The sequence below is a fragment of the Camellia sinensis genome, chromosome 10 (assembly GCF_055761805.1).
Source record: "Camellia sinensis isolate YWXY chromosome 10, ASM5576180v1, whole genome shotgun sequence".
NCBI lineage: Eukaryota > Viridiplantae > Streptophyta > Magnoliopsida > Ericales > Theaceae > Camellia > Camellia sinensis.
In genome coordinates, this window is record NC_138970.1 from 121,132,849 (window position 1) to 121,160,666 (window position 27,818).

The following is a 27,818-nucleotide window of genomic DNA, read 5'->3' on the forward strand; positions in this document are numbered from 1 at the left end:
AAAAATTCTCCAATAATAACCTATAACTAAAAAAACTTACAAAAAAACTCATTTCCCAAACACTCACTATATATATATTTTTTAAATTCTTAATTTTTAAATCTCAAATCCCACTAGAGTAAACAACTTTGAGGAGGGAGCATTCCGTTGTGATGCACATATGACATCTCAATTGCCCATCCATCCATCCATGATGGACTTGTTTCAGTTTAACTGCAAAAAGTGGTTTGATGATCTCCTCTCAGTGTATCTCTCCATCAAAATTGCGACAACACAATTCATAGAGTTGGGTTTATCCCATACGAATCGATTCCCCTTCATTGTTACAATCGTTGATGCCATGATATCCCTCTACTACCGAACCTGTGGTTTGTCACCATGCACCGTCGACTTAGATGATCACACCACCATGCACTATTGGACCGCCAACCACAGGAAGTTCAACAAACCAGTCCTAGTCTTAATCCATGGCTACGGTAGCACTTCCACATGGCAGTTCATCCGCCAAGTGGGTCAACTCTCAGAAAGCTTCAATTTGTTCATACCAGACCTGTTGTTCTTCGGCAAGTCCTACTCAAAACGGTCGGACCGGGCAGTAGAGTTTCAAGCGGTTTGTGTGGGTCAAGGGTTGAAGAGATTGGGTGTGGAGAGGTTCTCGGTGTATGCTCTTAGTTACGGGGGTTGGGTCGGGTATCAGATGGCTCATATTTATCCAGAGATGGTGGAGAAACTGGTGATCGTCAGTAGTGGAATAGGGTTTACAGAGGCGCAGAAACGAGAACATCGGATTGGGAGAAAATGGACGAACATGCTTTGCCCTGAGAAACCTGACGATATGCGCTTCCTCGCGGCTATGGCAATCCACAAGTACGCTATTTCCAAGTGGGTCCCTGACTTCTTCTTAAGGGAATTTCTCATTGTGAGTCTCTCTCTCACTCTCCCATCCCATTATTACGAATCAAGATCTTCTTTTCGAGCTCTCTCCTTGACTGTCTATTTGCTAGGTTATTGGGTTCATTTTTAAACTTAATTTTAATAATTTAAACTGTTCATATTTTAAGATCTATCAACCATATTATACTTGCAAAAATCACGTTGATCGGATATCATAAAGTATGTATTCGAAAAATTGTTTATTAAGTTTTTTTAAAAAATAATTTTTAGTTTAATGATCCGAATGTATTTTTTAATATCCGATCAACTTAATTTTTTACATATATAATATATTTAATAAGTTTTAAAATATTAACGATATGAATTACGGAAATTGGACCAAAAATAGGTCCAATAACTCAGCAAGTAAAAAGTCAACGAGCAACTCAAGAGAGAGTATAGATTCCATTATTACTCCTTCCTTGCTTGCCTTGGCTGTGTCACTCACTCATCCACATGTAATTCCTTCCACCTAACATTTTCACTAAAATATACTCTGACAGTCCCATTTTATTGATCCACTTTTTTTTTTTATTTAATTTGTTTTAAAATGTTTATTCACTTTCTATTTTGAAATGTTTAAAATTGAAATCGAAGGGCTATGATGGAAAAAAATAATAATAATAATTCAAAATTAAATTAATTTTTTTTTATAGGTTGATTTCAAAAATTGAATTAAAATTTAAGGATTGCATGTCTCCTTAATAAATTAGATTTTTTACAAACAATTTAAGACGGAGAGAGTAATATTTTACATCTTTTTTTGTTATTTGATTTAACAAAAAGTTAAAACATATTTTAAAAAAATATATTTTTCACTTCTCATAATAATAACTTACTTTCACAAGTCAATTTTTAAGAAATTCACTTTGGGCTCTGTTCTTTTAGTAAATTGATCTTTTAAAAAATTAACAAAAAAAAAAAAAAAAGTAACTCTATGTTAGTTTTCTACTCAACATAAATTTTTATTTCAAATGTTAATAAATTTTATTTATCTATTATTTATTTTTATTTTTTTATTGCACAAAATCAATGTACATGAAAACTATTTTTTTGATGTAAAGTCAAAACAGTCGAAGCCTTACTCTCATATGTTTTTTCATCCTAAATTGATTTATCGACAAAAATGAAAATATGAACAAAAATAAAAAGAACAAGATAATTTCACAATAAAACATCAAATAAAGAAGAAATAGAAAAATTAATTATAAATAAATTAGTAGAAGTTTAAGTGAGAACAAATCAGAACCACACATGTTTCACTTATTCATTTGATCATTCTCTAAAATGAGGGAAGTTATTTATTTTTGTTTTATTTTGCACAAGGTAGGATCTGCCAAATTTCACTTTTCTTTTTACAAATTTATGCTATGCTTAGGTTATGGAGTTATGGAGAAAAATAAAAAATAGAGAAAACAATAACAAAAATAAAGTGAAAAAATATTTCTTATTATTTATATTTCAAGTTTATTTTTATTAATAAATCTAAAATATAATATCAAAATTCAAACATAGTGTTAATGCTTATGGTATAAAAAGTCAAAAAACTTTATTCTTTTTTGTTTTGGTAAAATTATATTAAGAATAATGTTGTATACACCAATTAATACACTAATTAGTGTATCAATTGATGATGTGACATAATTTAAGAGACTTTTGGTATTTGTAATTTGTACAATGAGTGGGGTCAATAATAATGTCATAATTAGTATTGATACATTAATTAGTACATGTAACATCACTGTTTTATTAAAGTGGGTTTGACACAAAATAATTACAGATTTATGAAAAAAAAATTATAATTATAATTTTTGATATTTATAAAATTTACTATTTATTTCAAATTATTTTTAAAAGATTGGACAGAATTGTAATTTTTTTCTTTCTTTTTTTGAAAAATTCCATTTTGCCAATCATCATGTTGGGATCGTGGTGTACTCATGTGTCTATTATAGATGTAGAACTTATCGAGAATGATTGTGTATGTGAGAAAAACAAGTATACAGTACAACCTATTAGACAAAATATTTTCTTGAGTTTTTTTTTCAGAAGGGATTTTATTGAGTTTATAATTGGGAAAATTACAATAGACTTTATTTTTTAAACAAAAAAATTACAAATACATTAAAAAAAAAATCTGTTTTTAATTATTAATATGTATAAAATTTATCACTAATTTATAATTATTTCTTTATAAATATCACTGATTTGACATTTTCCTTTTATAATTTAGGCAAAGGCGTTATTATTGGTCAAGTAACAACGAGTTGCAGCATGTAGGATGCATGATAGGAGTTTCCAAATGCAGCAGCTCCCAATCTTGAGTTCTATTTGGGATAATCAAATTGTTTTATTTATTTTTTATTTGGTGAGATATTAATTATAAATATGATAAGTATTATATTAAAGTGAACAATTAAAGTTTAACAATTAGTAGGCTCAATAACTGCCATAATAAATAATTTCAACTTGAGAAGAAAAGAATTACACATATAACTTCATAATGAGGGAGCAATAAACACAATAAAAGATATCAAACCTTTTTTTTTTTTTTATAAAAATTGAATCTGAAATCTCATATTATAAGCGATGCTATACAACCATTAGGTCAAACACCTTCATTTAATCTAGCTTATTATGTAGTAGAAATGTTTGTTGTTTCAAACACATTTATTTAGAAGTATTTAAAATTCAAATTTATGGTGTAGTTTTCAATTTGTTATGATTACAATCACATTTAATTTGATATTTCAAATTTTGAATACTTCTTAATATTTTCCTTTTTATTTTACTAATTACGTGGAAGTTTCTTAATGGGAAATTTTAATATTATTTTTAAAAATTGTATGCTCGATAAATGGTAATTTATCATTTACTTATATTATTTTTAATTTTTGGATTATAAAAATAATTAATATTTTCAGGACTAGCTAGACCTCACCATGGGTTTTTTTAATGGTCAGAAACATTCATTTTGTAGATGAATATCATCCGCAAAAATGAAAAACAAAACAGTTTGATAATCGTAACCTATTTAATGTATCTTGTTTTTTTATTTGATAACTGTAATTCAATTTATTGTGTTTTGTCACACATACACACAAAAAAAAAAAAAAAGGAAAAGAAAAGGAAGGCGGTTTATTCTTAAAAACATATTTGTCATTCATTTTTTTGGACACAAATGTCATATATGGAATATGTTACGATTATCAGATGTATATATATATATATATATTTTGGTGGAGAGTATACACAAATGATCATACAAAATAAATTATTCGGATTATCTAAACGAAATTTGTGATGGATTTTACGAGTCAGAACAACAGTCTCTAATCTAGATGATTCTTCAGAGGAAATCTAACTTTTTTATTTTAATTTTTTAATTTACATTAGGAGAAATTACAGGGGCTTTTCCCAAACTAAGCCCTTTTTGCATGGTATTTCCCAAACTAGGTCACCTTTTGACGGATTTCCCAAACTAAGCTAAAGCGCTATTACAAATCGTACTTTTACTGTTAGGAGGCCAAAATTTGATGAATAGTGAAATCGCTATTCAAAATCGCGATTTTAATTAAGAGAGCGCTGTTTCAAATCGCGCTTTTAACATAAAAAAATTTTGTGAAAAAAATGCTATTTAAAATCGCGCTTTTATTGTGTATATAATTTATTTATTTTTTTAGAAAACGCGAATTCAAATCGCGTTTCTACTGTTGAGCACTCTGACACACACACACCAATGGGGGCACCCACAACACTCAAGCATCATTGAAATAATATAATTTTTATATATAATAATAATTTATAATAATTAATTATATAATTTTTATAATTTTCGCAAATATAAATTATTTTTAGGTTATGAATGGTTTGATTTATAATACGTATGCAAGGATAAAAAATTTTATAATCAAAAATAATTTTTACAATTTTTATAATCAAAAATAATTTATAATACGTATGTATTATTTAAATCTTTACATTTTTTATTTAAAATTTTTTACAATAAACCCATCTTCACATTTTATAATACGTATGTATTATTCAAAAATAATTTATAAAAATTTATAATTAATACGTATGTAAATAATTTAATACGTATCTTCATATTTACATTTACAGTAAACTCATCTTCACATTTACATACGTATGGTTTAAGGGTAAATTTTTTGATAAATGACTTTAATGATAAATCAAGCCATCCATAACCTAAATTTTTTTACCCTTACATATGTATGGTTTAAATAATTTATAAAAATTATTGCCATACGTATGTAAAAATCGATTATAAAAATTACAAAAATTATTTATAAATTATTTAAAAATTATTATCAAAAATTATTTATCAGTACTAAAATTTTTTAATTTTTAGATAGAAATAACTAAGGTGCATCTAAAAAAGTAAAAAAAAAAATGTTTAAAATAAAAACAAAAAAAAAACGAAAATCAAAAAACTCAGTTTTCAAATAAGTAAATCCAAAAAACTCAAACCAAATATACTGAATACTTTTTAAACAATTATGTTGACATTTTGAAAAAATTTGTATTTTATAGAAAAAAATTTTAGTTAACCAAACAATTGTTTTACTTTTTTTTGATAAAAAAATTATATAATAAATATATAAAGTATAGAGTGAGTGAAAAAAAAAAATAGGAGTTGGCGTGGATTGAACCCGCGCCTATACCAAGCCATACGTATGGTTTAAAAATTGCAATTTATAAATAATTTTTGATAATAATTTTTAAATAATTTATAATCAATTTATAAATAATTTTTGCAATTTTTATAATCAATTTTTACATACGTATGACAATAATTTTTATAAATTATTTAAAACATACGTATGTAAGGGTAAAAAAATTTAGGTTATGGATGGTTTGATTTATTATTTAAGTCATTTATCAAAAAATTTACTCTTAAACCATACGTATGTAAATGTGAAGATGAGTTTACTGTAAATGTAAATGTGAAAATACGTATTAAATTATTTACATACGTATTAATTATAAATTTTTATAAATTATTTTTGAATAATACATACGTATTATAAAATGTGAAGATGGGTTTACTGTAAACAATTTTAAATAAAAAATGTAAAGATTTAAATACATACGTATTATAAATTATTACAACAAATTTTATAATACATACGTATTATAAATTATTTTTGATTATAAAAATTGTAAAAATTATTTTTGATTATAAAATTTTTTATCTTTACATACGTATTATAAATCATAACCTAAAAATGATTTATATTTACGAAAATTATAAAAATTATATAATTGATTATTATAAATTATTATTATATATAAAAATTATATTATTTCAATGATGTTTGAGTGTTGTGGGTGCCCCATTGGTGTGTGTGTTAGAGTCCTCAACAGTAGAAACGCGATTTGAATTCGCGTTTTCTAAAAAAAAAAAAAAAAAAAAATTATATACACAGTGAAAGCGCGATTTTAAATAACGTTTTTTTTACAAAATTTTTTTATGTTAAAAGCGCGATTTGAAACAGCGCTCTCTTAATTAAAATCGCGATTTTAAATAGCGATTTCACTATTCATCAAACTTTGGCCTTCTAACAGTAAAAGCACGATTTGTAATAACGCTTTAACTTAGTTTGGAAAATCCGTCAAAAGGTGACCTAGTTTGGGAAATATCATGCAAAAAGGGTTTAGTTTGGGAAAAGCCCCGAAATTACATCGCAATTGATGTCAAACAATTTATTTTGTAAAAAAAATAGTAAATATTATAAATATTAATTATTAAAATTATAAATTTTTCCATTAATGTATAATAACTTTTAAAAATTCATGCGAAGGGTAATTTCCTTTTTTTTTTTATTATTATTATCAACAATGATTCATCCCCCCTTTTCCCCTCACCCCCTTTGACCCCCTCTCTCTCTCATTGGTTACTTTTTCTTTTTCTTTTTCTTTTTTTTCCTGCTCCTCCAATCACCACCCGCCACGTGGCAAAGGGGGTGAGGGGGTGACCCCCAAAAGGGGGTCCCAAGCATTATTCTATTATTATTAGACATGAACACATGTTTGGTGATCCGGAGAAACAGAATAGTTGCTCGAAAATGATATCCATAGACTCAATTTTTATACATCTTTTTACTCGACACAAACAAACATGTGGGCTCATGTGGATTCGGTACCTTGTATTCCAAAAATGTGTATATAGCATTATTTCCAATAAATAATGTGGCCTGTTAGTTGATTGTGGGAACATAATTTTTGAATGACAACACGAGGTCGAGGTGTCACTAAAATGTCAGTCGAGGTGTCACGTGTCCTGCTCATGACGCCAAGATAATCTCGGCTAGTCCGAGGTTATCTGCGAGAAATACCGAAATCCGGGATAAGCGGATAAGGGACAAGAGTCCTAAGATGAGAGAAGATTTCAGTTTAGGTAAAGATAAGACTCTTAGAGAGTTTATCCTAATCGTATTGAAAGTCCAAGATTAGCAGTAATCCTAAGCCCATTGGAGTTAGGCTTCTATTGGGACTAGGATTGTATTGGCTATAAAAAAAAGGCACCCCCATGGGTCTAAGGTATATCTTTTATGCTCTGTCTAGTGAGTTAAGCACGATTGGTTATCTTTGAGAGATATTTTACTGACTTGATCGTCGGAGTGCCCCCGGGTGGACGAACCACCGCGGGATTCTTATCTTTCTGTGACAGGTTGTTCAGGCTTAATCTATTCTGCCGGTGTTCTACAGCTAAGTACTAGTTTGGCAGTGTGGTCAGAAATTGACCCATACAATTTGGCGCCGTCTGTGAGAAAGAAAGGAGAATAGATGGCCAACGATAGACAGAAAGAGAAGGTTGGGGACGACACCCTTACCGAGAGTGGGGAACATATTAACCTTGACGTCGAAGAAGACAACTGTAACAAAGAGACTCGTGATAAGAATCACAGAGAAAAGGACGTCAGCTAGGAGGGCGGCGTACTGAAGAAATCGGACCGGAGCGGGTATTATAACGAGGATGACCTCCAGGTATGGAAAGATAGATGCATACGGAGGGACGACGAGATAAAGGGAATGGTAGACAAATTGGCGAACTTGCAAACGGTCGTCAATTTCATGATGCAGAACAACGTCATGCAGCCAGCGTTCCCGCTACAAGATACGCCGATTCCAGCGGCCAAGAAAGGTGCCCAGAAAGGGGGGCAGAAAACGGTTCCTGCAGTTCCTCAGCATAGCGGGACCAAGGGACATTCTCACCGGCCTTCGCGGGAGATCGAGCATGGAGAATCCTAGAAAGTACGTCAAACAAAAACTTGCACCAAAGAACATCGGGATGTCCAAGGGAAGGAACTCTGTTTCGACATGACCAGTGGAGGGAGGTCCAAAAGGACTCCCGATGACACTAGAAGTAGTGCGCCAAAGAGGCTGAAATCCGGAGATAGCTGAGCCCTTGGACGAACCAAAAAGGATCTAGGAGATCACCTACAGAGAAAGCAACAAGATGCCGAGGTAACCTCCCCGGTCAAACCAAGAACGCCGTTCTCAGAAGAATTAGACAAAGTTGAGGTCCCGAAGAGATTCAGTATGTCGAGGTTTCAGATATACGATGGGAAGTCGGACCCCAACTTTCACATCGGATTATTCCTGAATGCGATAGCGTTATACACTGGGAACGAGTCGTTGCTCTATAAATTGTTCCTCTCATCATTCGGGAAAATTGCATCGGATTGGTTTCAGAAGTTGCCGAAAGGAATTGTGAAAAGCTGGGAAGGCCTGGCCGAGATGTTTGTGGCCAGGTTCGTGACAAATAAACTACAGTCATTGAGGGTAGACGCCCTAATGGCCCTGAAGATCGGCGAGGATGAAAGCCATAGGGCCTATGCCAAAAGGTATTATGAGGTCTTCAACCAAATACCAGGATGCAACCAAGAGGTGGCGGTCATGTCGTTTAAAAACGGCTTGAAAGATGACTGCCTGCTTCGAAAATCACTGGCAAAGACATTGCCGAAAAGCATGGAGGAGCTGATGGCCAGAATAGAAAAGTATGCCAGAGCCAAGGAAGACACGCCGGGGACAAAGGCGTCCAAACAAGATAAGAGAAATGGTTCGCCGAAGCAAAGCTGAGATAATACTGGACACGAGAAGACAAGAGCTAAGCCCAAGTGAGCAGATCCCAAATTCCAGATCTGGAATCCCAGATCCTAGAAGACAAGATCTCAGCTTAGATGATTAAGTCCGAGAATAGAAGAGCTTGGCCTAAGTTAAAGAATTTTTTTCCACAAAGGAGTATGTAGAAGCCATGCAGGAGGCAGATCCCTTGCTTATAGAACATTATCAAGGTCAAAGCCACGTGCCTAATGAGAACCCAAGTGGAACTTAAGTTCACATTAGGGGCACAGGACTGAAGAATGATGCTTGGGAGTTGGAATTTCACAAGCCGAGATTATGTTTAACACTTGTTGAAACTTGAGAAAAGTTTACAAGTTGAAGTTAAACCGAGATGATGTTTAACACTTGTTGAAACTTGAGAAAAGTTTACAAGTTGAAGTTAAACTGAGATCATGTGTTAACACTTGTTGAAACTTGAGAAAAGTTTACAAGTTGAAGTTAACCGAGGTTATATTAAAAGAAGAGTGGTTTAACACTTGTTGAAATTTTGAGAAAAATTTTCAAGTTAAGTCAAGGTTATGTTGAAAGAAATATCTACATACTTGCCGAGATTACCATGTTGCCAAGACTTGGAAGAAATTTGAAAACAGAAGTCTTGCTAAAAGTGAAGTATCAAGTTGTAAATAACACTTGTGAAAGTATTATAAAGTGTTAAGCCGAGGCTGAGGTAAACCGATTAGTGGGTACAACTGAGGTGTTACACCAAGAGGAGATTGCACAGTTAAGGTGTATTTTGAAGACATGCAAATTATTTTAAGTATAGAATCGTACAAGAGTAAAAGGAAGACACATGCAACCATGTTGAAAGAAGAAATTAAAGAATGCATTCAGAAAAGAAAAAAAGACACTTCAACCTAACATTGAAGAATGATTGTTTAGATTACAAAAAGGCCGGTGTGAAGTACGCCGGTGTCAAACGATGGTAGTAAGCAAAGAAGTACAACGAAAGCCTCACTGAAGGGAGAAAGCGAAATTGATTGCAGAAAGCTTCGCAAAAGCAGCAATGAAGGATTTGAGAGAGAAAATTTTGATTTTGATCAAAAAACATGAAAATGGGGGCAAAATGGCAATTATGGTGCCTTGGACGACGTGCTTGACAGACGTTGCGTGTAAAAAATGATGCGACTTGATGGCACGTATCAGATCCGGTCCAATAAGGGAAAGACACATGGTGAAAACAGTTGAAATACTGTGCGTACCAGCTCATACGCATGCTAGCACTCTTGGAGTTCTTGATTCAATGAAGCAAATACCTCGGCTAAGAGGATGATTTCGGTTGAGATATTTGAACGAACTTGGTCGACTAGTTCTAAAGCATTTATGAAAGCAGACTATAGGTCTTGGTCATATTGAGCCGACAAGTTCTGACTTCGGCAACAAATAATGAAGTGAGCTTAGCTGACGTGGTAAAATGGAAGAAATGATATAGGTTCCATCACCTCAGGATGTCGAGGTAATAGAACCTAGGGGGTAGTTATGGGGACATAATTTTTGAATGACAACACGTCGCGGAGGTGTCACCGAAGTGCCAGCCGAGGTGCCACGTGTCTTGGTCATGACGCCGAGATGATCTCGGCAAGGCCGAGGTTATCTGCGAGAAATACCGGAATTCGGGATAAGCGGATAAGGGACAAGAGTCCTAGAATAAGAGAAGACTTCAGTTTGGGTAAAGATAAGACTCTTAGAGAGTTTATCCTAATCCTACTGGGAGTCCAAGATTAGCAGTAATCCTAAGTCCATTAGAGCTTGGCTTCTATTGGGACTAGGATTATGTTGGCTATAAAAGAAAGGCACCCACATGGGTCTAAAGTATGTCTTTTATGCTCTGTCTAGTGAGTTAAGCACTATTGGTTATCTTTGAGAGATATTTTACTGACTTGATCGTCGGAGTGCCCCCAGGTGGACGAACCACCACGGGATTCTTATATTTCTGTGCCAGGTTGTTCAGGCTTAATCTATTATGCTGGTGTTCTACAGCTGAGTACTAGTTTGGCAGTGTAGTCGGAAATTGACCCACACATTGATGATTTGCTCATGTTACATCATTGTTGTACTCATGGTTTATCATCCATGAATCGCTCATGTGGAAAATAGAAAAATAGCAATACAACAATACTACGTAATTCGAATTTGAGTTTGTCCGAATGATCTGTATTTTAGTTTGTCAGTCATTCGATCAGTCGACCGACAACAAGGTGATACCCGCGGTGGACAATGGTAACAACCGCAATAGACAAGTGTTGCACCGATTGTCCGAGTAGTCGTCCAGGCGGTCGATCAGCATGCACAAATTCAGACGATTCAGGCAAACTCAAATTCGAGCTACCAAACTTTTTTGATAGAAAAATTATGTCGTGGTTTTGGAATATGTTTACATGGTGTCTCAACTTGATATTATTAGTTGAAATTATAAGATGCAGTGCCTTTTGCTAGGATTGTGAGAGATAATTTAATAAGTGTCAAATAATAAGCAGTGTGGTGTTGGGGAATTTTCAAATTAAAAGTTGTTTGGGTGTTTTCAAAACCTTTTTTTTTTTTTTTTTTTTGGAAGGTTTCAAAACAAGTTGGAAACTTGTCCTACATTGAAATGAGAGTAAAAGATGGAGCTCTTAATAAAGAGTTACATGAAATATTCCTTTGAATATGGAATTGTAGAATGAATACTAGTGTACATGCACTCACACTGAAAGGATGCACCATCCATGTGGCGTGAACTGTGTGGCATTTTGCACTTGGCCTCACCATGGAGGCCCTTTTCTATTTTCTACAGAAAGGTTGGAGCGATGACGTAGATCCGACGTGGAATAGGTAATGTGGCGTACATCGGTGATGAATCAGGTAACCGATCAGACAAAGTTGCATCGATCATGATTAAGTGTGATCAGTAGTTTGGACATGACCAGACTCGTCCTGCTAATGAAAGTGAGTATCCAGCATCATTTCCACTCTGGGCCAAGCATCTCTTCTGGTACACGACTAATTAGGGAATAAGAGAGCTCCTGGTTCCTGCTGAGAGCTTCAGTCATGCCTTTTCTAGTGGGTGCTTGTTTCAGCTTGAGGAAGAAGCACTGGCAGATGTGTCCCTGGTAGCAGAGTCTTTTGATGCAGCAGGGAGGAGATCGAGGACTTGACTCAATTACGCCCCTAGTTCATTGCTTTGACCTTTTCTTTTTTACTTTTCAGTGTAATAACTTGATTAACATGGAAGTTAGAAATCACATGTTTGCTCCTCTTTTGTTTGAAATCCTATAATTGAAGATGTAGGTATTAAAAAGCTTCCTTTTGGGTCCAAAAGAATGGTTCAGTTTGCAAAACTACTTGAGAAAATTGGTAACTTTTATTAAAAAATAAAAACACATTTTTGCAAATGGTCACTACCTAACATACTTGAAATCAACCCTCAAGATGCACTACCTTTGATCAAACACCTTAGCACAAAATTCACAGCATTCATTTTCACCACTATATCACCACGTGATCTGCCCTACAAATGAAATCGTTACAGAGAAAATAGTAGGACAAACGAACTTGGGCTAAGATAAATCAATCAAACATGGACAAAACAACCGAGTTGAATAGCTTGGGGCTAAATTCGTTGCCTACTTATCCTGTAAAAGGGAATCAAGCCTTACGTAGTTCACAAATAGGGTTCACTCGGATGTTTACTTCCTCTTTTGGTACTCACGAGTTCTCCTTATTTTATTTTCTCTTTTTACATGCTCCAGAGGGGCAGGCATTGGAGAGGCAGGAGGTGGAAGGTTATGCATGTGAACATCCTCCGCATCAACCGGGGCACCACCCTATGGTGGGATCCGGAAGAGACTATGCTGCCATTCTCGTTAGCTGAACTCCAAGATGACAGTGTCGAACTTTTCATCAGGGTCAATCTCAAGACCATTCATCTGGAAGAAGAGAGTGAGAAGGTTGGCAAATGGAAGAGGCCAACTTATATTCTACACGGGTTAAGACCGAACTGCCTCCCCGCAAGAATTTATGTATGTGCCCCCAGATGATGGGCTGAAGATCAACCTGATAGTCGTGTTGGTGGCGATATAAAACCCGCATGAACCCTTTGCGACATTCAGCTTTATGCCCAAGTATAAGGGCATTCTTGTGAAGCACCGAGTCAATAGATAGTAAGCATGCCGGGTGCCTGCTGCGGCGTAAGTAGGAGAAAGAATTATCACCATGGGCTCCTGGAAAAAAACTCTTGAATGAATCGTGGTATGGGGGTGCTATCCTCAATGTCGAGAAATGAGTAGTTGGAAGTTCAAAGCCCTTGGAATCATTGAGGGTATGATTGCAATTTCATGATCATCAATAGTGGAGTAGAGATTTAAAGATGATACCATGGGCTACTCGTACATGTTTTTATAGAAGAGCCTAACCAAACGAGGGTAGGCAGAAGCAGTGACAATGCAAAAACCCAAATGTTGCCAGTCCCATGGTTGCTGAACAGCTCAAGAGGTGAATGGGTCATCTTGAAAATACCGAATGTTGAACCATGTTAGCTTTTAAAGCGGCTGATGAGCCCACTCATCTCTGGATTGCTGACATGGTGGTGGTGGCGAGGGTGGTGGTGACGATGGCGATGGCGATGGCGATGATGGTGCCAATTAGGAACCTTTGGCTTTTTTGGAAGCCCGAGATGGTGCACATCAACTCATGTCCTGCAAACACCAACAACATATACAAAGAATACCCGTGAAACATGAGTGAGAATAAAATATAATGTCAAAGCACATGTTTCTCCATTGATTTCCATAACACACAATTAGAATTCTCCATCCTCTATTTTTTAAGTTTTTATTTAATTTTTTTATGATACAATAAACAATACATTAATAAACAACACATTAGTCTATCATTTTCTTTTGTTACAGTAAAGAAAATTAATAAAATAGTAATGTACAAAACTAAACAATTCGTAAATTATACTACTATACCACAACTCTACTTAAGTAAATTAACTATGATAAACAAGTAAAACAGCTAATTGATTGAAAGATGGGCCAAACGCAGAGAAGTCATCGATGAAGACTTCTAAAAACTTCTCCACCATATCAGAAAATATGGCCATCATGCACCCTTTAAAGGTCGCCGGTGCATTGCATAGCCCAAAAGGCATCCTTCTATAGGCAAAAGAGCTAAAGGGACAAGTAAATGTGGTCTTTTCTTGGTCAGCAAGGTACACAAGAACTTGATTATAACCAAAGTACCCATTAAGAAAGCAATAGTAACCCTGCCCCGGTAACCTCTATAGGATTTGATCAATAAATGGCAAAGGGAAGTGATCTTTCCCAGTCATGAAGTTGAGCTTTCGGTAATCAATACACACTCACCACCCGGTGGTGGTTCTTGTGGGGACAAGCTCTCCTCTCTCTTTTTTTACCACTGTGATACCTGAATTTTTGGGTACCACTTGTGTGGGACTCACCTACTTGCTATCAGATATAGGGTTTATAATAGCCGCATCTAACAACTGCATTACCTCTTTCTTAACCACCTCTTTCATGTTGGGGTTCAACTTCTTTTGCATTTCACAAAAAGGTTTAGCATCCTCCTTAAGATGGATGTGATGCATGCAAACAGAGGGATCGATACCCCTTAAATCAACCACTACCCACCCTATAACACTCTTAGAAGCTAACTCTCTTGACCAACAATCAAGTCAGACGCTATGATAAACAGGAGTGTCTCATTAGGACCCAGAAATACATACTTGAGTGTAGCCGATAATGGCTTCAGCTCAAGCCAGGGTGGTGCCTTAAGTTATGGTAAGGCGGGTTCGCTAGACAATGAAGGTAATGGCTCAAATGAAGCTTGCCAAGGTAGAAAGTCTAGAGTCGATGGAGTGTCAAGTAGAGCATTGACTTCCTTTATTGACCCCTCAATATCAAAATTGTCTATCCCAAAGTGAGGTAGACATGCTTCTAGAGGGGTCCTCAACAAGAATGGAGAGTAAAACCCCTTCCACTATCTTACATACCATATCCACGAATAGGCATTCTTCCCCTTCAAAGGGTTGTTAGGATGATTAAAATATATTAAGTTTCACTTGTATATTCCCAAATGAAAACATCCATAACCCCGATACGACAATTTATGCTAGCATTGGCAATGGTCAAGAAGGGTTGACCTAAGATCGCCGGAATTTGCTTCTTAGTGCTAGCTATCGATTCCATGTCTAAAACTAAGAAGTCAACAGGGAAATAAAACCCATCGACCTTCACTAGAACATCCTCAATTGTACTACGAGCCACCTTGAGTGACTGGCCAGCTAATTGAAATGTGACAATGGTGGTCTTCAACTCGCCAAGCCTGAATTCCTCGTACACAAAGTATAGCAATAAATTAACACTCGTCCCTAATTCTAGCAAAGCCCTATAAATGAATAGGTACCCTATGATGCATGCAATGGTTGGGGCACCTGGGTATTTAAGCTTTAGGAGTGTGTCACTTCACAAGATGGAGCTTACTTGCTTAGTGAGTAGGACCTTTTGGGACACGTGTGTCCTAGATTTACGTTTTTGCATACATAGGTCCTTCAAAGATTTTGTATAGAAGGGTACTTGTTTAATTTTCTCCAACAGATGGAGGTTGATTTTCATTTGTTTAAAAATCTTCATCATCGCCTCCATAGATGTTACCTTTTTATTGAAAGGGGACAATGTATCAAGGCATTGGGGAAAGGGTGCCTTAGGCATGTATGGTGCCTTAGGCTCATTTGAAGTATTAGGGGCCAAGTCATCCCCTTTTGGTGTTTCTTCATCACTTTGCTCTCATCAGGCTTACCACCGTGGTCACCCTTCTTAGCCTTGGTTGTATCAGACGTAATTGGCTGAGGTTCTAACTCCCTTCCACTTTGTAAAGTAATTACCACCTGCACTTGTTCATGGTGCTTTTCACTCACACTCGACCCATCTATCTCATATTGCCTCGTAGGGTTGGCCACAGCCTGACTCGGTAATTTTCTCTCATCTCTCTTATTCATGTTATTGGCCATTTGACCCAATTGGGCCTCAAGCTTGGCAATGAAGTGAGTGTCTTGCTCATGACTTGAGTGAGTGCCCTTTGGCACCACAATTTTTGAAGTTAGTCCAAGAGCATGTGAATGCAGCTCAAGGACTCTCCAGACCGGGTAATGATCCATACTCCGACACATACAACCCGTGATAGAGAAATCACCCTAATCTTTCGTGGAGACCCTCATCACAAGGCACTTCTTACATTCCTCTACCGCTAAGATAAAATTTTAATAATTTTTCTAATCAATCTTCATGCCGCTTGACATTGTGCCCAACCTCATAAACTCATTCTCCTTTTAGGACTCCAATAACAGGTTACCAAACTTGCTAGGCTGTAGAGGCATGGTGAAGAGAATTATCACTCAGGTTTTCAAATAATTACCACGCCTCGGCATCACCCTTTGCCATAAATGTCCCACCATAAGATGAATCCACCATTTGGCGGTAAGGCTCAGTTAAGCCATAATAGAAGGTCTGGACAAGTTGTCAATCAGGTACTTGGTGGTAAGGACACTGTTGAAGAAGGTCACAAAGTCTCTCCCACGTCTCGTGAAATTGCTCACCATTAACATGAGAAAAATTTGTGATGGCTCACTTTAGTTGGTTGGTCTTACCAATAGGAAAATACTTCTTCAAAAACTTCTGCTATAATTGGTTCAAGGTTGTGATAGAATTAGCAGTTAAGGAGTTCAACCAATGTTTGGTCTTATCCTTGATTGAAAATAGGAATAATCTCAACCTAAAGGCCTCATCGGTGAAATTCTGGATCTTCTCTGTAGAGGAAATTTCTAAAAATTCGTGCAAATGCTTGTAAGGGTCATCATGAGCAAGTCCGTGGAATGATGGAAGCATTTGAATAGTGTTGGACATAATCTCATAGTGGGTCGTAGTGGTGTTCAGTAACTGAATGCATGATGGTGAAGTGTATGCAATGGGTATGAAGTAATCCTTGAGGGTCCGGTTTGGCCCATTCAGGATAGCATTTTGTTCATCCATTTCTTCTAGATATGGATATTCAAGCCTAGGTATAGACACTCCATTTTTGACCGTCCTCAAGAATTGGACTTCATCGCTTGTGCACTCGATGATTATGACTGCATGTGCCCATTTTAGTGCTCGTAGTCCTCAGCGGAATGCCCTATCTTTGAGCCTTTAAACCCTATCCATTCTATGCCTTGTTTTTAGACCAAAACCTAGGTGTTTCAAGCCTGAACCTTCTGGTGACCTGTCGGCTACCACCATGGGCTATCGGCCATGTCTCCTAGTTGTCGGCCATTAGTGTAGCCAGTCGGCCACCAATAGTGGCCGACGGCCACTAGTGTATTTTGCAGATATTTTATGCTAGCTGTTTGCACAAATGCATACATCTACACCCACGTGTAGGGCTAGATCTCCTTATATAGAATTCATGTTTTCTATATATAGGGAGTCTCCTTCTCCATTTTTTAGGGTTAGAATTTTTTGAACAAAAATCTCTCTCTCTCTCTCTACATTTCTTTCTTTCTCTCTCTCTCTCTCTCACAAATTTGTGCATATTGGCCTACATACATTACACTTTTGCCTATACCTCCTTAACCAAAGTTGTTCATCTTTGAGCTAAGGTTTCTTGAGGCCTTCTTGGAGCTCTAGAAGGTAGTTTTGGCTTGAATTGTTGCCTAGAATTAGTCTTTGCTTCAAGAGGTATAACACTTCTCCTTTTACCTTTCTTTGTATACTTGTTTTTCTATCTTTTTCCCACTATTTTTGGATTGTTTTGGGGCTATAAAAACTCTATTTTTGTGGGCTGAAATTGGTGATTTTAGGCCATTTAAGGTTAGGGGGTGGTTCACCCTTCTTTATTCCTTGTTTGCAAGGCCTTTCCACCTTTGTTTCCCACTTTCAAACTATCTTTTTTTTGGGCTTTTAAACACTGAATTTTAGAGTTATTTCAGTGGTGAAAATCATGTTTTGAAGTCCAAATTTGGAGGGGTTAGCCTCCCTTCCTTATGTCTTGTTTGCTAGCCTAGTTAGCTCTATGTGTTAGCTTATTTTTCTAGCCCTTTGTAGCTTAATTCCAACATGTTTTAGGCTCTATTTAAGACTGCGTTGCCTCTATTTTTGACTGTTTAGTGCTTTTGAGACTTGCTTTGCATGCTTGTAGTGTAAGTGTCCTCACAAGCTTGGTGTTTTAGGCCTTTAGACACCACTTGTTTGAGTTGATTGCGTTGTTTTAGTGTTTTTCTCACTTAATTTCAGCACTATTAATCTCTGCAACCTCCCTCATTTCTTGACTTTTTCATTTGCTTTGAGGGTTGTTTCAACCTTAGAATTCTGTAAGCTTGAGATTGAGGTCCATGCTTAATGGTTTAATCCTCTTTTAGGGGTTCATTACTAACGGCATGACACCTCTCTCTTGCCTTAAACCACCCCTTGTTTGACACTTCCTTCTCTTTAGAGGATTTGAGTCACCAGTAGACTTAATTTGTTAAGAAATGGTTGGTAATCTAAAATGAGTAACTAAAAGTTGCAACTAAAATGATGCAAGATAAGAAATTGGTTATGTTTTGTTGTGTTTCAAATCGGACGTTAATTTGAACACAAGGAAAATTGGGACATTTCATACTCAAAGTGATGAAATGTGCCAAGTTTCCAAGGTCACCATTGCCCTTGATCATACATGATAGGGTGAAGGCTTTTGGTCTTGTTTGTGCATTTATTGAACTTGTACATATTAGTTCTTTGGCCATCATGCAATGAAATTGCTTGATTGATGGTTTTGAGAGCTAAGTATATAACTCCTTTGAGATGTTTTGATGATAAGGAGGGATGCACAGTACAAACAACCCTTGAGAAATACACTGTCCTGCTCTGTTTACACTCTGTTGCAACAAGGAAGTCCAAATCAGCAGTGGCTGACAGGCCATCATCAGTGGCCGACCGGTCCCCTGTCAGCCACTAGTGAAAATTCTATAGGGTCTTTCTAAGACAGAACAGAGCTGGTCTGGAAGTGGAAATCAGTGTAAGTGTCCTACTGAGCAACAGAGGCATGCAGCAGCAAAACAGTGGCTTTTCAAGTGGAAACCGCGTTCATACATGAGCTCTATATCGATCATTGGGATCCGTGTTGTAATAGATCAATGTTATGCTTAACTAGTGGCTTTTGTGATAATTAGTTAGAATAGCTAATTCGCTTCATGTTGTAATTATAATTGATTAGCTAGAATAGTTAATTAATTCGGTTTGTAATAATTAGTTAGCTAGAATAGTTAGCTAATTAGTTCAATTTGTTGTAATAATTAGCTTAGATTAATTAGTTAGCTAGTTAGTTCATTCAGACTCTCCTTCGTGGGAGCGTAATGTAATAATGTGTATGTCTTCCAATCCCACGTCTTTCTCCTTTTTATTTATCAGCTTTTGATGGTTAGATTAGGGATATCACGTTTCAATTAGCATATCACATGTTTGCATCCATTCATCTTGTATTGCATGCACCAAAACTCGGCGTATCATTCTAACTGCATTGTTGTTTCGATACATTCTTTGAATACGTGCTTAGATCGCATGTTATCAAAATCAATTCATATGTCATATTAATAGTCGAGCCTATTAATTGCATATTGCATGTGTTGCATTAGACATTTGGCATAGTTAAGAATATGCATTTTTCTAACTAGTTTCTTTTTTGGCTTAGAGTACTAGGTGAGTTTTTAGTGCTTTAGCATACTTGCATGAGTGTGAGTGATTGCCATGAGTAGCATGCTTGCCATGAGGCTAAGTGCTTACTTGTTAAACTGCTTGAACACCTGTGGATAAAGGATTATTGATTGAATTGGAACAATTTGGGTAATGTTCATATGCGACCACTTTTTCAAGTGGTACATATTTCGAAACAACTTTCAAAACGAACATGAAATTAAATTGTTTCAATTTGAGCAAACTAGTCTATACCTTGTGTGCGCATATCATATAGTAAATGCTAGCCTAATAAACCGGAACAAGAGCATATAATGTTGATAAAAATCATATCATGATTAGTAGAGGCCGATCCTTGATCGTGTGAGCGGGGGTGCTCAATTTATGACCTTCCCCTCTCGTACCTAAGTTCCCAAGTTGAGACAATCTTGGTGATGACGGACACGTGGCCTTTGGCATGAGTCATGGGTTTCCTAAATTTTTCAAAATAAAATATCTAGGTGGCGACTCTGTATCTGGCAAAGCAGTCTAATTTTGGCATTTTTAATTCAAAATCAATTTTTCAAACGATTTGTCGGATTTGGACTCTTTGGTGTTTATCAATTTCACATTGCACTTGTGAGATTAGATTCAGAACCGCATGAGTCTAAACTGTAGAGCTTCTTTCGAGCTTCCGAAAGGGGGCCGAAAAAGTCGAGCTACACTAGGAACATGGGAAGAGGCTCTAAGGTTTCTAAGAGTCTTCTCTAGTTCAAGGTATAAATTCCAAAGTTCAAGGCGACAAGAATGGTGCCCGTGCATACACCACTCACAAACACACTAAGTTCTGACTCTTATGTGCTATCTACAAAAACAAAAATACTAAAGAAAGAAATACTCATAGTGGTTAACAAAAATGCTTTACTCATCTTGCGGGTGCTTAATGTGTAGGCTGTTGTCTCCAACCTATGCTTGAGCTCTTACTTTTTAGCACTTTGGTGCTTTGTTTGACGTGTTTAGCTCTCACTTTTTTTTTAACATTTATTTTAAGCTTGATTGCGCTTTAGCGATAGCTCTACTAGCAACAAATTTTGCACACTTGGCAACATAAGAATGTAAAATCCTAAACAAAAAATTAAAATAAGAATATAACTTTAAATTAATTAATTTTGCCAGGAGTCCTCGGCAACGGTGCCAAAATTTAATGGGTCATTTGGCACACTAAAAATAAACACTAAACTATACCTAAAATTTCTTAGAATAAGGGCAAGTCTAGTTATCAATCTACAAAGACAATTGTGAAATTAAACTAATTTAATTGCTAGGTTCCTAAATTAGTTTTGATAAAAAGATTAGTGGATAATATGACTAAATAAAAGTCAAAATGAAGTTGAGAAATTGAATTGAAAATTAAAATTAGGGTTTGAGATATTGACTTTGGAAAAATCGCAAAGCAAAAAATTCGCCACTAGTCACATAAATAAGATTTAACATTGGCCATCAATTGCAATTCGTTTTGAACTACCCAATGTGTTACAACTACAAGTTTGAAACATTGATTAAGAGGATTGTTGCATTCAACGTACAGGCACAAATCATCTCAAGTAGCACGAGTCGTTCGCTCTAAACTATGGTAGCAACATGACTTGTCTCTCGTAGCATGACTTGTCCCTTACTTTGAACACAAATGCAAAGAAAACAAATGTATGGAAAGCGTTTGACAATCACAGATAGTAAAATACTTGAAGAAAAGAAAAGAATAGAAATATTATTATATACTTCTAAAACATCAATACATTTATTTAAATCGTTATACAATCAAAGCCTAAAAAAATCTATTTGCATGGCTAGGGTTTCATCAAAACCCTCGAGAATAGAAGACTAGCCACTCATGGAGAAGTGGGAAGTGGAAGAGGGAGAAGCCACCATGGAAGACATCTTTGAAGCTCCAAGCTTTTTCTCTCCAAACACTAGCCTCTCTTTTTCTTTGGAAAAATATCTGAACCCTTTTCAGCTCTTTTTTTTCCTTTTTATACCTTGTAGGCCTGAAAACAAGTTTAGAACGTCACACATGCAAAACGAGGTTAAGCCGCACGTGTGGGAAATGTCGCCGCACGTGCGGGAAAAACCCTCTGCATGTGCGGATTTTTTAGAATGCTTTGAACTTCAAGATGAGAAGCCGCACATACAAGAATGACCCTCTGTACATGTAGGAATGGCTTTTAAGTTAAAATTTCATTTTTTGCTCATTTTGTACTTCAAACACATCCAACCTGATTAACATTAAACAATTGTAAAATGTACTTGATTAAATGTTAGGGTTAAGAAATCTCAATTATCGACCTCAATGATATACAATTCAGCCTTAATCAGATATATAAGTTAATGCAAATGAAAAATATGTTCAACTATATGATCAAATTCTTTATATTCACTATGTTTATAAAAATATTTTGTTAATAATAATAATAATATATTTTAGTGTTGGGAAAAATTAATGTTTTCTAAACTTTTATCGACAATTTTTTCTAGTATTTGTTCCATGTTCTTACACTCGCCTAAGTTACAATTTTGGATTCATTCCTAATCCTATTATATGGCTATTTATGTTGGGCAAATTTCATTTTGCTTGGATAATATATTAGGGCCAGTCCAATAAAATGACCAATCTAGATACCGAGGGTGTGCCTACCTGTAATACCCCTGTTCTATAGGATGCTAATTGGTCCTTAATACGAGTATGATGATGTGTTTAATATGATTTTATGTGTCATTTTGTGAATATATGTGATTTCGAAGTTCTATCTGTTCACTGTAGGAATATCTGTTTGAATAATCTGCTTTGGAAATTAAATTGGAGGCCTTATCGGCCACAAAATTCGAAATCGATTACGCCATTGTGATTAGCATAATTTTTAGAACCTACGGTGAAATTTAATTAGAAATTGATTTGGATCAAAATAATTAGATTCAAAACGATTAATTAGTACCCTATTACCTTATTATTATTATTATAATGCCAATAGTGGGTTTTGTTGGGTAAGGGCACTACACCCTCTATTCTCCGTTCTTGCTTCATTTGACTGATTTGGGACTCAAATTAGAGGAGAGTCGGCTGTAGAGAGGGAGAAAGGAGAGAATTGTGCAAATTGTAGCTTAAAGCTTGGGAACCTTGAAGATAATCCAAGAATTATTATAGATTGTGAGAATCAAAGCTTCTAGGTGAGTAATTCTTGGATTATAGTTTGTAATTTTGTGTGTTCAAGCTAATTGGGTGATCAAGAGTAAGATTGAAATGAAATTGGGTTGGTTTTGTTGAATTAAAGCTTGACATATGCATGCATGTAAGAAATTGTGTTGAAATAGCATGTATAAGCTTGAAATACATGATTCAAGTAGAGTTTTGGTTGAAACTCATGTTTTGATCACCATTTGTGTTGTCTAAGTTAAGAATGTGGCTAATTCATCACATGCATGTACAATTTATGAAGATATGAGCTTGAATGTATGAATTTGTTATGTTAGAATGAGTTTGATGGGAGATTGGGGCATGCATGTGAATTAATTGTGAATTGAGCTCCATTGGGTTGAGATTTAGGGTTTACATCATATTAGTATACTTATACTTGAGAATTGAGCCATAACATGCATGATTTGTTGGTTGAAAATCGAATTGGAGCTCAAGAACTCAATCTGGAAAATCTAGATTTTTGATGTCCGCTCGAGCGGGTTAAGTGCCGCTGGAGTGGAAAAATCATGCTCCCAGCACTTTTTGCAAACATGGTTCCCGCTCGAGCGAGGAAGTTGACGCTCGAGCGGGGAGCTATGCAGACAGGCCATCCGCTCGAGCGGTAGAGTTAATGTCCGAGCGTGATTTTGATATAACCAGTATTTTTGCAGGCCTTAAGTGTCCGCTCGAGCGGGGAAGTCCACGCTCGAGCGGGGACCTTATTTTTTAAAATTCTGAAATTTCATTCTGTGTTCTGTTTTCCGTTCTCTTTCACTTGTAAACACTCTTAGGCATGCATTGAGCATTGTAAATGAGTTAACGAGATAAGAATAAAGCCTAAAGAGGAATATGTGAATTAAAGAACAGATTGAACTGTTAGTGACCCTTTTGTGTTCATGAAATGTGTAGGGTCAAGCTCCAAGACAAATCCACAAGCTGATCACTGTGAGTAATATCGATATTTGAAAGCTTAGCAATGTCCAACTGTTTATTCCCTTATAAGCTTTATGAGTTGCTAATTGGGATTGTAGACAAAAGTCTGACATGAACGAATAAATGGACCGAAGGTCGTTTCGATATGAATAAATGGACCTAAGGTCGTTTTGATAGAAATAAATGGACCTAAGGTCGTTTTGACATAAATGAGTGGGCCGAAGGCCGTTTTGACACGAATGTATAGGCCGAAGGCCGTTTTGACGTAAACGAATGGACCGAAGGTCGTTTTGATAGAAATAAATGGACTTAAGGTCGTTTTGACATAAATGAGTGGGCCGAAGGCCGTTTTGACGTAAACGAATGGACCAAAGGTCGTTTTGACAAAAATGAATGGACCGAAGGTCGTTTTGATAGAAATGAGTGGACCGAAGGTCATTTGGACATATATGAATGGACCTAAGGTCGTTTTGACATGAATGAGTGGGCCGAAGGCCGTTTTGACGTAAACGAATGGGCCGAAGGCCATTTTGACAGAAATGAATAGGCCGAAGACCGTTTTGACATAAATGAATGGGCCAAAGGCCGTTTCGACATGAATGGAAAGCTGAATGGGCCAAAGGCCAGAATGTTTGGAACTACAGTCACTTGATTTGAATTTCGTATAGTTATATATCTGTTAAATAAAAATATGAATTGGGCCCAAGGCCGTTTGGAGCATGTTGTTCTACATTGTTATGCAACTTCTGTATTTGATTTGATATTATTCACTGGGCTTTCGCTCACGCTCATTTATGCGTTTGTAGATGAGCCAAGAGAAGTCCAGACCCAGCCTCAGTGAAGTCTGTATGGAACAACTAAAGTTTTGAGAGAGTCAGCCCTTGTGTCTCATGCACGAGACCCGTCTTCCCCCTTTTGTTAGGTATTTACATTTTGTCAGGTTAACGAAGTTTTAAATACGTCTGTATATAGTTTTCATGGGTTGACTTAGTTTGGATGATCCTGTCTGTATAGAATCTTATGTCATTACACTTTCTGTTGTGAGTTATTAACATATGTACATATGGAATGTTGTGGTGTGCATATAACCACGGCTCTATGGACAAAGTTTTAAATTTGCTTCCGTTTGGCCCCTTTTACTCTGATGAGTCTTGTCTTATTTGGTTTGAGGCCGTAGGTAATCTCGTGATTACTGGCCGGTTATGGCCTTAACCCATAGGGGTGGGTTCGAGTCGTGACACTACCAGTACCAAATTTGAACTAAACCTCTCTAGTTCTAGTTAGAGCACAAGCTTAACCCTTTTGCTTTTATTTTTTCTATGCATAAAATGGCCTCATCAAATTTGTTTACAAATTTGAGATTTAATTGAAATTGAGCTCAATTCGCGTAATCTACAACCGACTTTGAGTTGCTTAAAGTGTTTATCACAATCTTGATGAAGAGTTGTAACAATCAAGTTTGTAGTAGTAAAGACTTTAGCCCAGCTGTAAAGTCTTGAAGATAAGATCTAAGATTTCAAGTTCGAGTCTCCCAAGAGGTCACTGGAGATTTGCCCTATCATTAACTTCAAGGTCTATAGGGATTTGTTCTCGCATGTCCAGGTAGGGGGTAATTTGGACCCAAAGGGCACTCTGGCCATAAGTCAATTTCTTAATCTTTTGGGCTATTAGGACCAAGCTCTAATCCTTTTGGGCCAAAAAGACACAATTTGTCCAAAAGGACAACTATCTTCTGAACTTAACATATCTGTCTATCTCTTGAAATCAGGCAATTTGTCTATCTGTTGAAATTCACAAAGCCTATTTTCTTATATGTTGAAATTTACCAACCTACCTATATGTTGAAATGTGACACATGTCACCCATTTGACACACTATTTGTTGAATATCACACATTTCTATACCTCACCACCACCACTTGCTGCTGCCAGTTACCACCACTGGTGACTTTTCTCGACGCTAATGAATTTTTGGACATGTCTTTATCACCAAATAAGATTTTACTTTGGATCTAATGTCTTATACCATATTTAAATTGGAATTTTCACTAATTTTCTCTATAAAAAAAAATAAAAAGACTCTCACAAGTACTTGTTGGCATTGTGAATTTTCTAGGTGATGTTTAAGAATTACAAGAAAGAGAGACTAGAGCTGGTGGAATACTTACTAGCAAAGAAAGCAGATTCTGATCTCCCCATTCTAACGCAGGTTACTTAATTTTAAATCTCTAGATTACCCTAAGTCTATATATATATATATATATATATATATCATATGACAATTATTCATGTTATGTATCATTTTCAAATTTTTTGTTTTCTCTTTCATTTTCTTTTTTTGTTATTGTTTTATGTTTTCATGAACAAAAATAGTAAAAAGTTCATAATCACCTATTGCTTGCTTTCATTTTTGTGTAAAGTAGTCTTCAAAAATTCAAAAAAATCATGAAAAGGGGTTTATTCAAATTATTATTATTATTATTACAATCAATCTACCGAACAAATATTGCACACCAATTTCCTATTTTTATGTTTTTGAAAAAAAAAAAGAGATTAAACATGCGAAATTCTCAGCTACTTGTTTTTTCACACATGAGATTTTTTACTTGATGATGAAAGGAAACCCTGCTTATTTGGGGAGACAAGGACAATATCTTCCCTCTACGTTTGGGCCATCAATTGCAAAGGTAATCTTTTGGGTCTCCCGTAGATCACATCTTGCATATTCAATACAAAGTATATGATCATTGTTCTATATTGTTGGAATGCATATGCAGGCATTTGGGACCAAAATCAAAGTTAAAGATTATTAAGGACACAGGACATGCAGCAAATGTCGAATCTCCACATTTGTTGAATGATTTAATCAAATCGTTTGTTTTGGGTAGCCCAAAGCTTGATGTCTAAGATCCAAATGCCCAATGAATGTTATATATATATGTGTGTGTGTGTGTATTATAGATCTTAATTGCTACATTGTAAGAGAGAGAGAGAGAGAGCCAATGAATTGTTGTGGTTCTTCATCATCATCAGTCTCATTTTAATTTTGAAACTGCAATTCTAGTAATAATGTACCTCTTTGCAAGCCAAAAAGATTTCATTGAGCCTAGCTTCTACAAATTGCTTAGCTTTGTAACACCATATGAGATAGTGAGTGACTAACCTAATGTAGAGGTCAAATTAATGAAATTGAAATTGTTTTACCTTACGTTCTCTTCCTTCAAAAAATGAAAGGTAAACAAAATTTTATACAGATTGTAGTGACATTTTTTATAATCAAAATCATTATCTTAGTTTCTTTTTTTTTGGATCATAAATAATCATCTTAGTTTGAAAATTGAAAGAATAACAAAAAGTATATATAAATTCAATTTGTATAATGTTGATACTATATCTCACTAAATGGGTGGCTTGTGAACTAGGCTAAACAATGACTTGATAGATTGTTTGGGTTTGATCTTCTACCTCAAGCAACCTGCAAGACAAGCCCTATGGATGCACCAAGGGTTGTCTGCACTAAGGGCCTATTTGATTGCGTAGATTATTAATCTAAGGGATTCACATTCCATTGGTTGGTTGAAATTTGCTATTTGAATTAGATACCACAGACATTTTATCCAACAAAACAGGTAGCTTTTTAATCTTACAAACTAATAATGCAAAATATATATATAATTGAGGTTATATATTTCCATACTTATTGCAAAACAAATGTAGACAAGAGAATAATTTATATTACTAATCTAGTTGGATAACCAATCCTATATGTAGAATTTTTATGTAAAGAAGAGCTAAAGGTGAAAGGCAACGGAACTTGAGAGATTTTTGCATAGTGTGTAACCTTGCATAACGTACCTCCCTTATATAAACATGTGTAGTTTGTATCTTGTGGAA

The 27,818-nt window shown here is 35.6% G+C and overlaps 1 protein-coding gene across 2 annotated transcripts; it reads left to right on the forward strand.

The window, feature by feature from the left end:
- Positions 1 to 27,017, forward strand: LOC114296830 (uncharacterized). 2 transcript variants are annotated; one of them, XM_082892171.1, is made up of 4 exons: positions 1 to 919; positions 26,041 to 26,133; positions 26,544 to 26,611; positions 26,702 to 27,017. In XM_082892171.1, exons 1-4 carry the CDS (start codon positions 161 to 163, stop codon positions 26,829 to 26,831), a joined length of 1,050 nt encoding a protein of 349 aa, XP_082748297.1. In that variant the 5' UTR covers positions 1 to 160; the 3' UTR covers positions 26,832 to 27,017. The 2 variants fall into 2 exon arrangements, with proteins under 2 accessions (XP_082748297.1, XP_082748298.1); XM_082892172.1 differs by lacking the exons at positions 26,041 to 26,133; positions 26,544 to 26,611; positions 26,702 to 27,017 and adding an exon at positions 18,913 to 19,515.
- The last annotated feature ends 801 nt before the right edge of the window (positions 27,018 to 27,818 follow it).

Coding starts and splice junctions, on each gene's coding strand:
- LOC114296830 (XM_082892171.1), top strand. CDS start 161: ATGACATCTCAATTGCCCATCCATCCATCCATGATGGACTTGTTTCAG. Junction 26,134..26,543: donor ATCTCCCCATTCTAACGCAG/GTTACTTAATTT, acceptor TGATGATGAAAG/GAAACCCTGCTTATTTGGGG. Junction 26,612..26,701: donor TTGGGCCATCAATTGCAAAG/GTAATCTTTTGG, acceptor ATGCATATGCAG/GCATTTGGGACCAAAATCAA.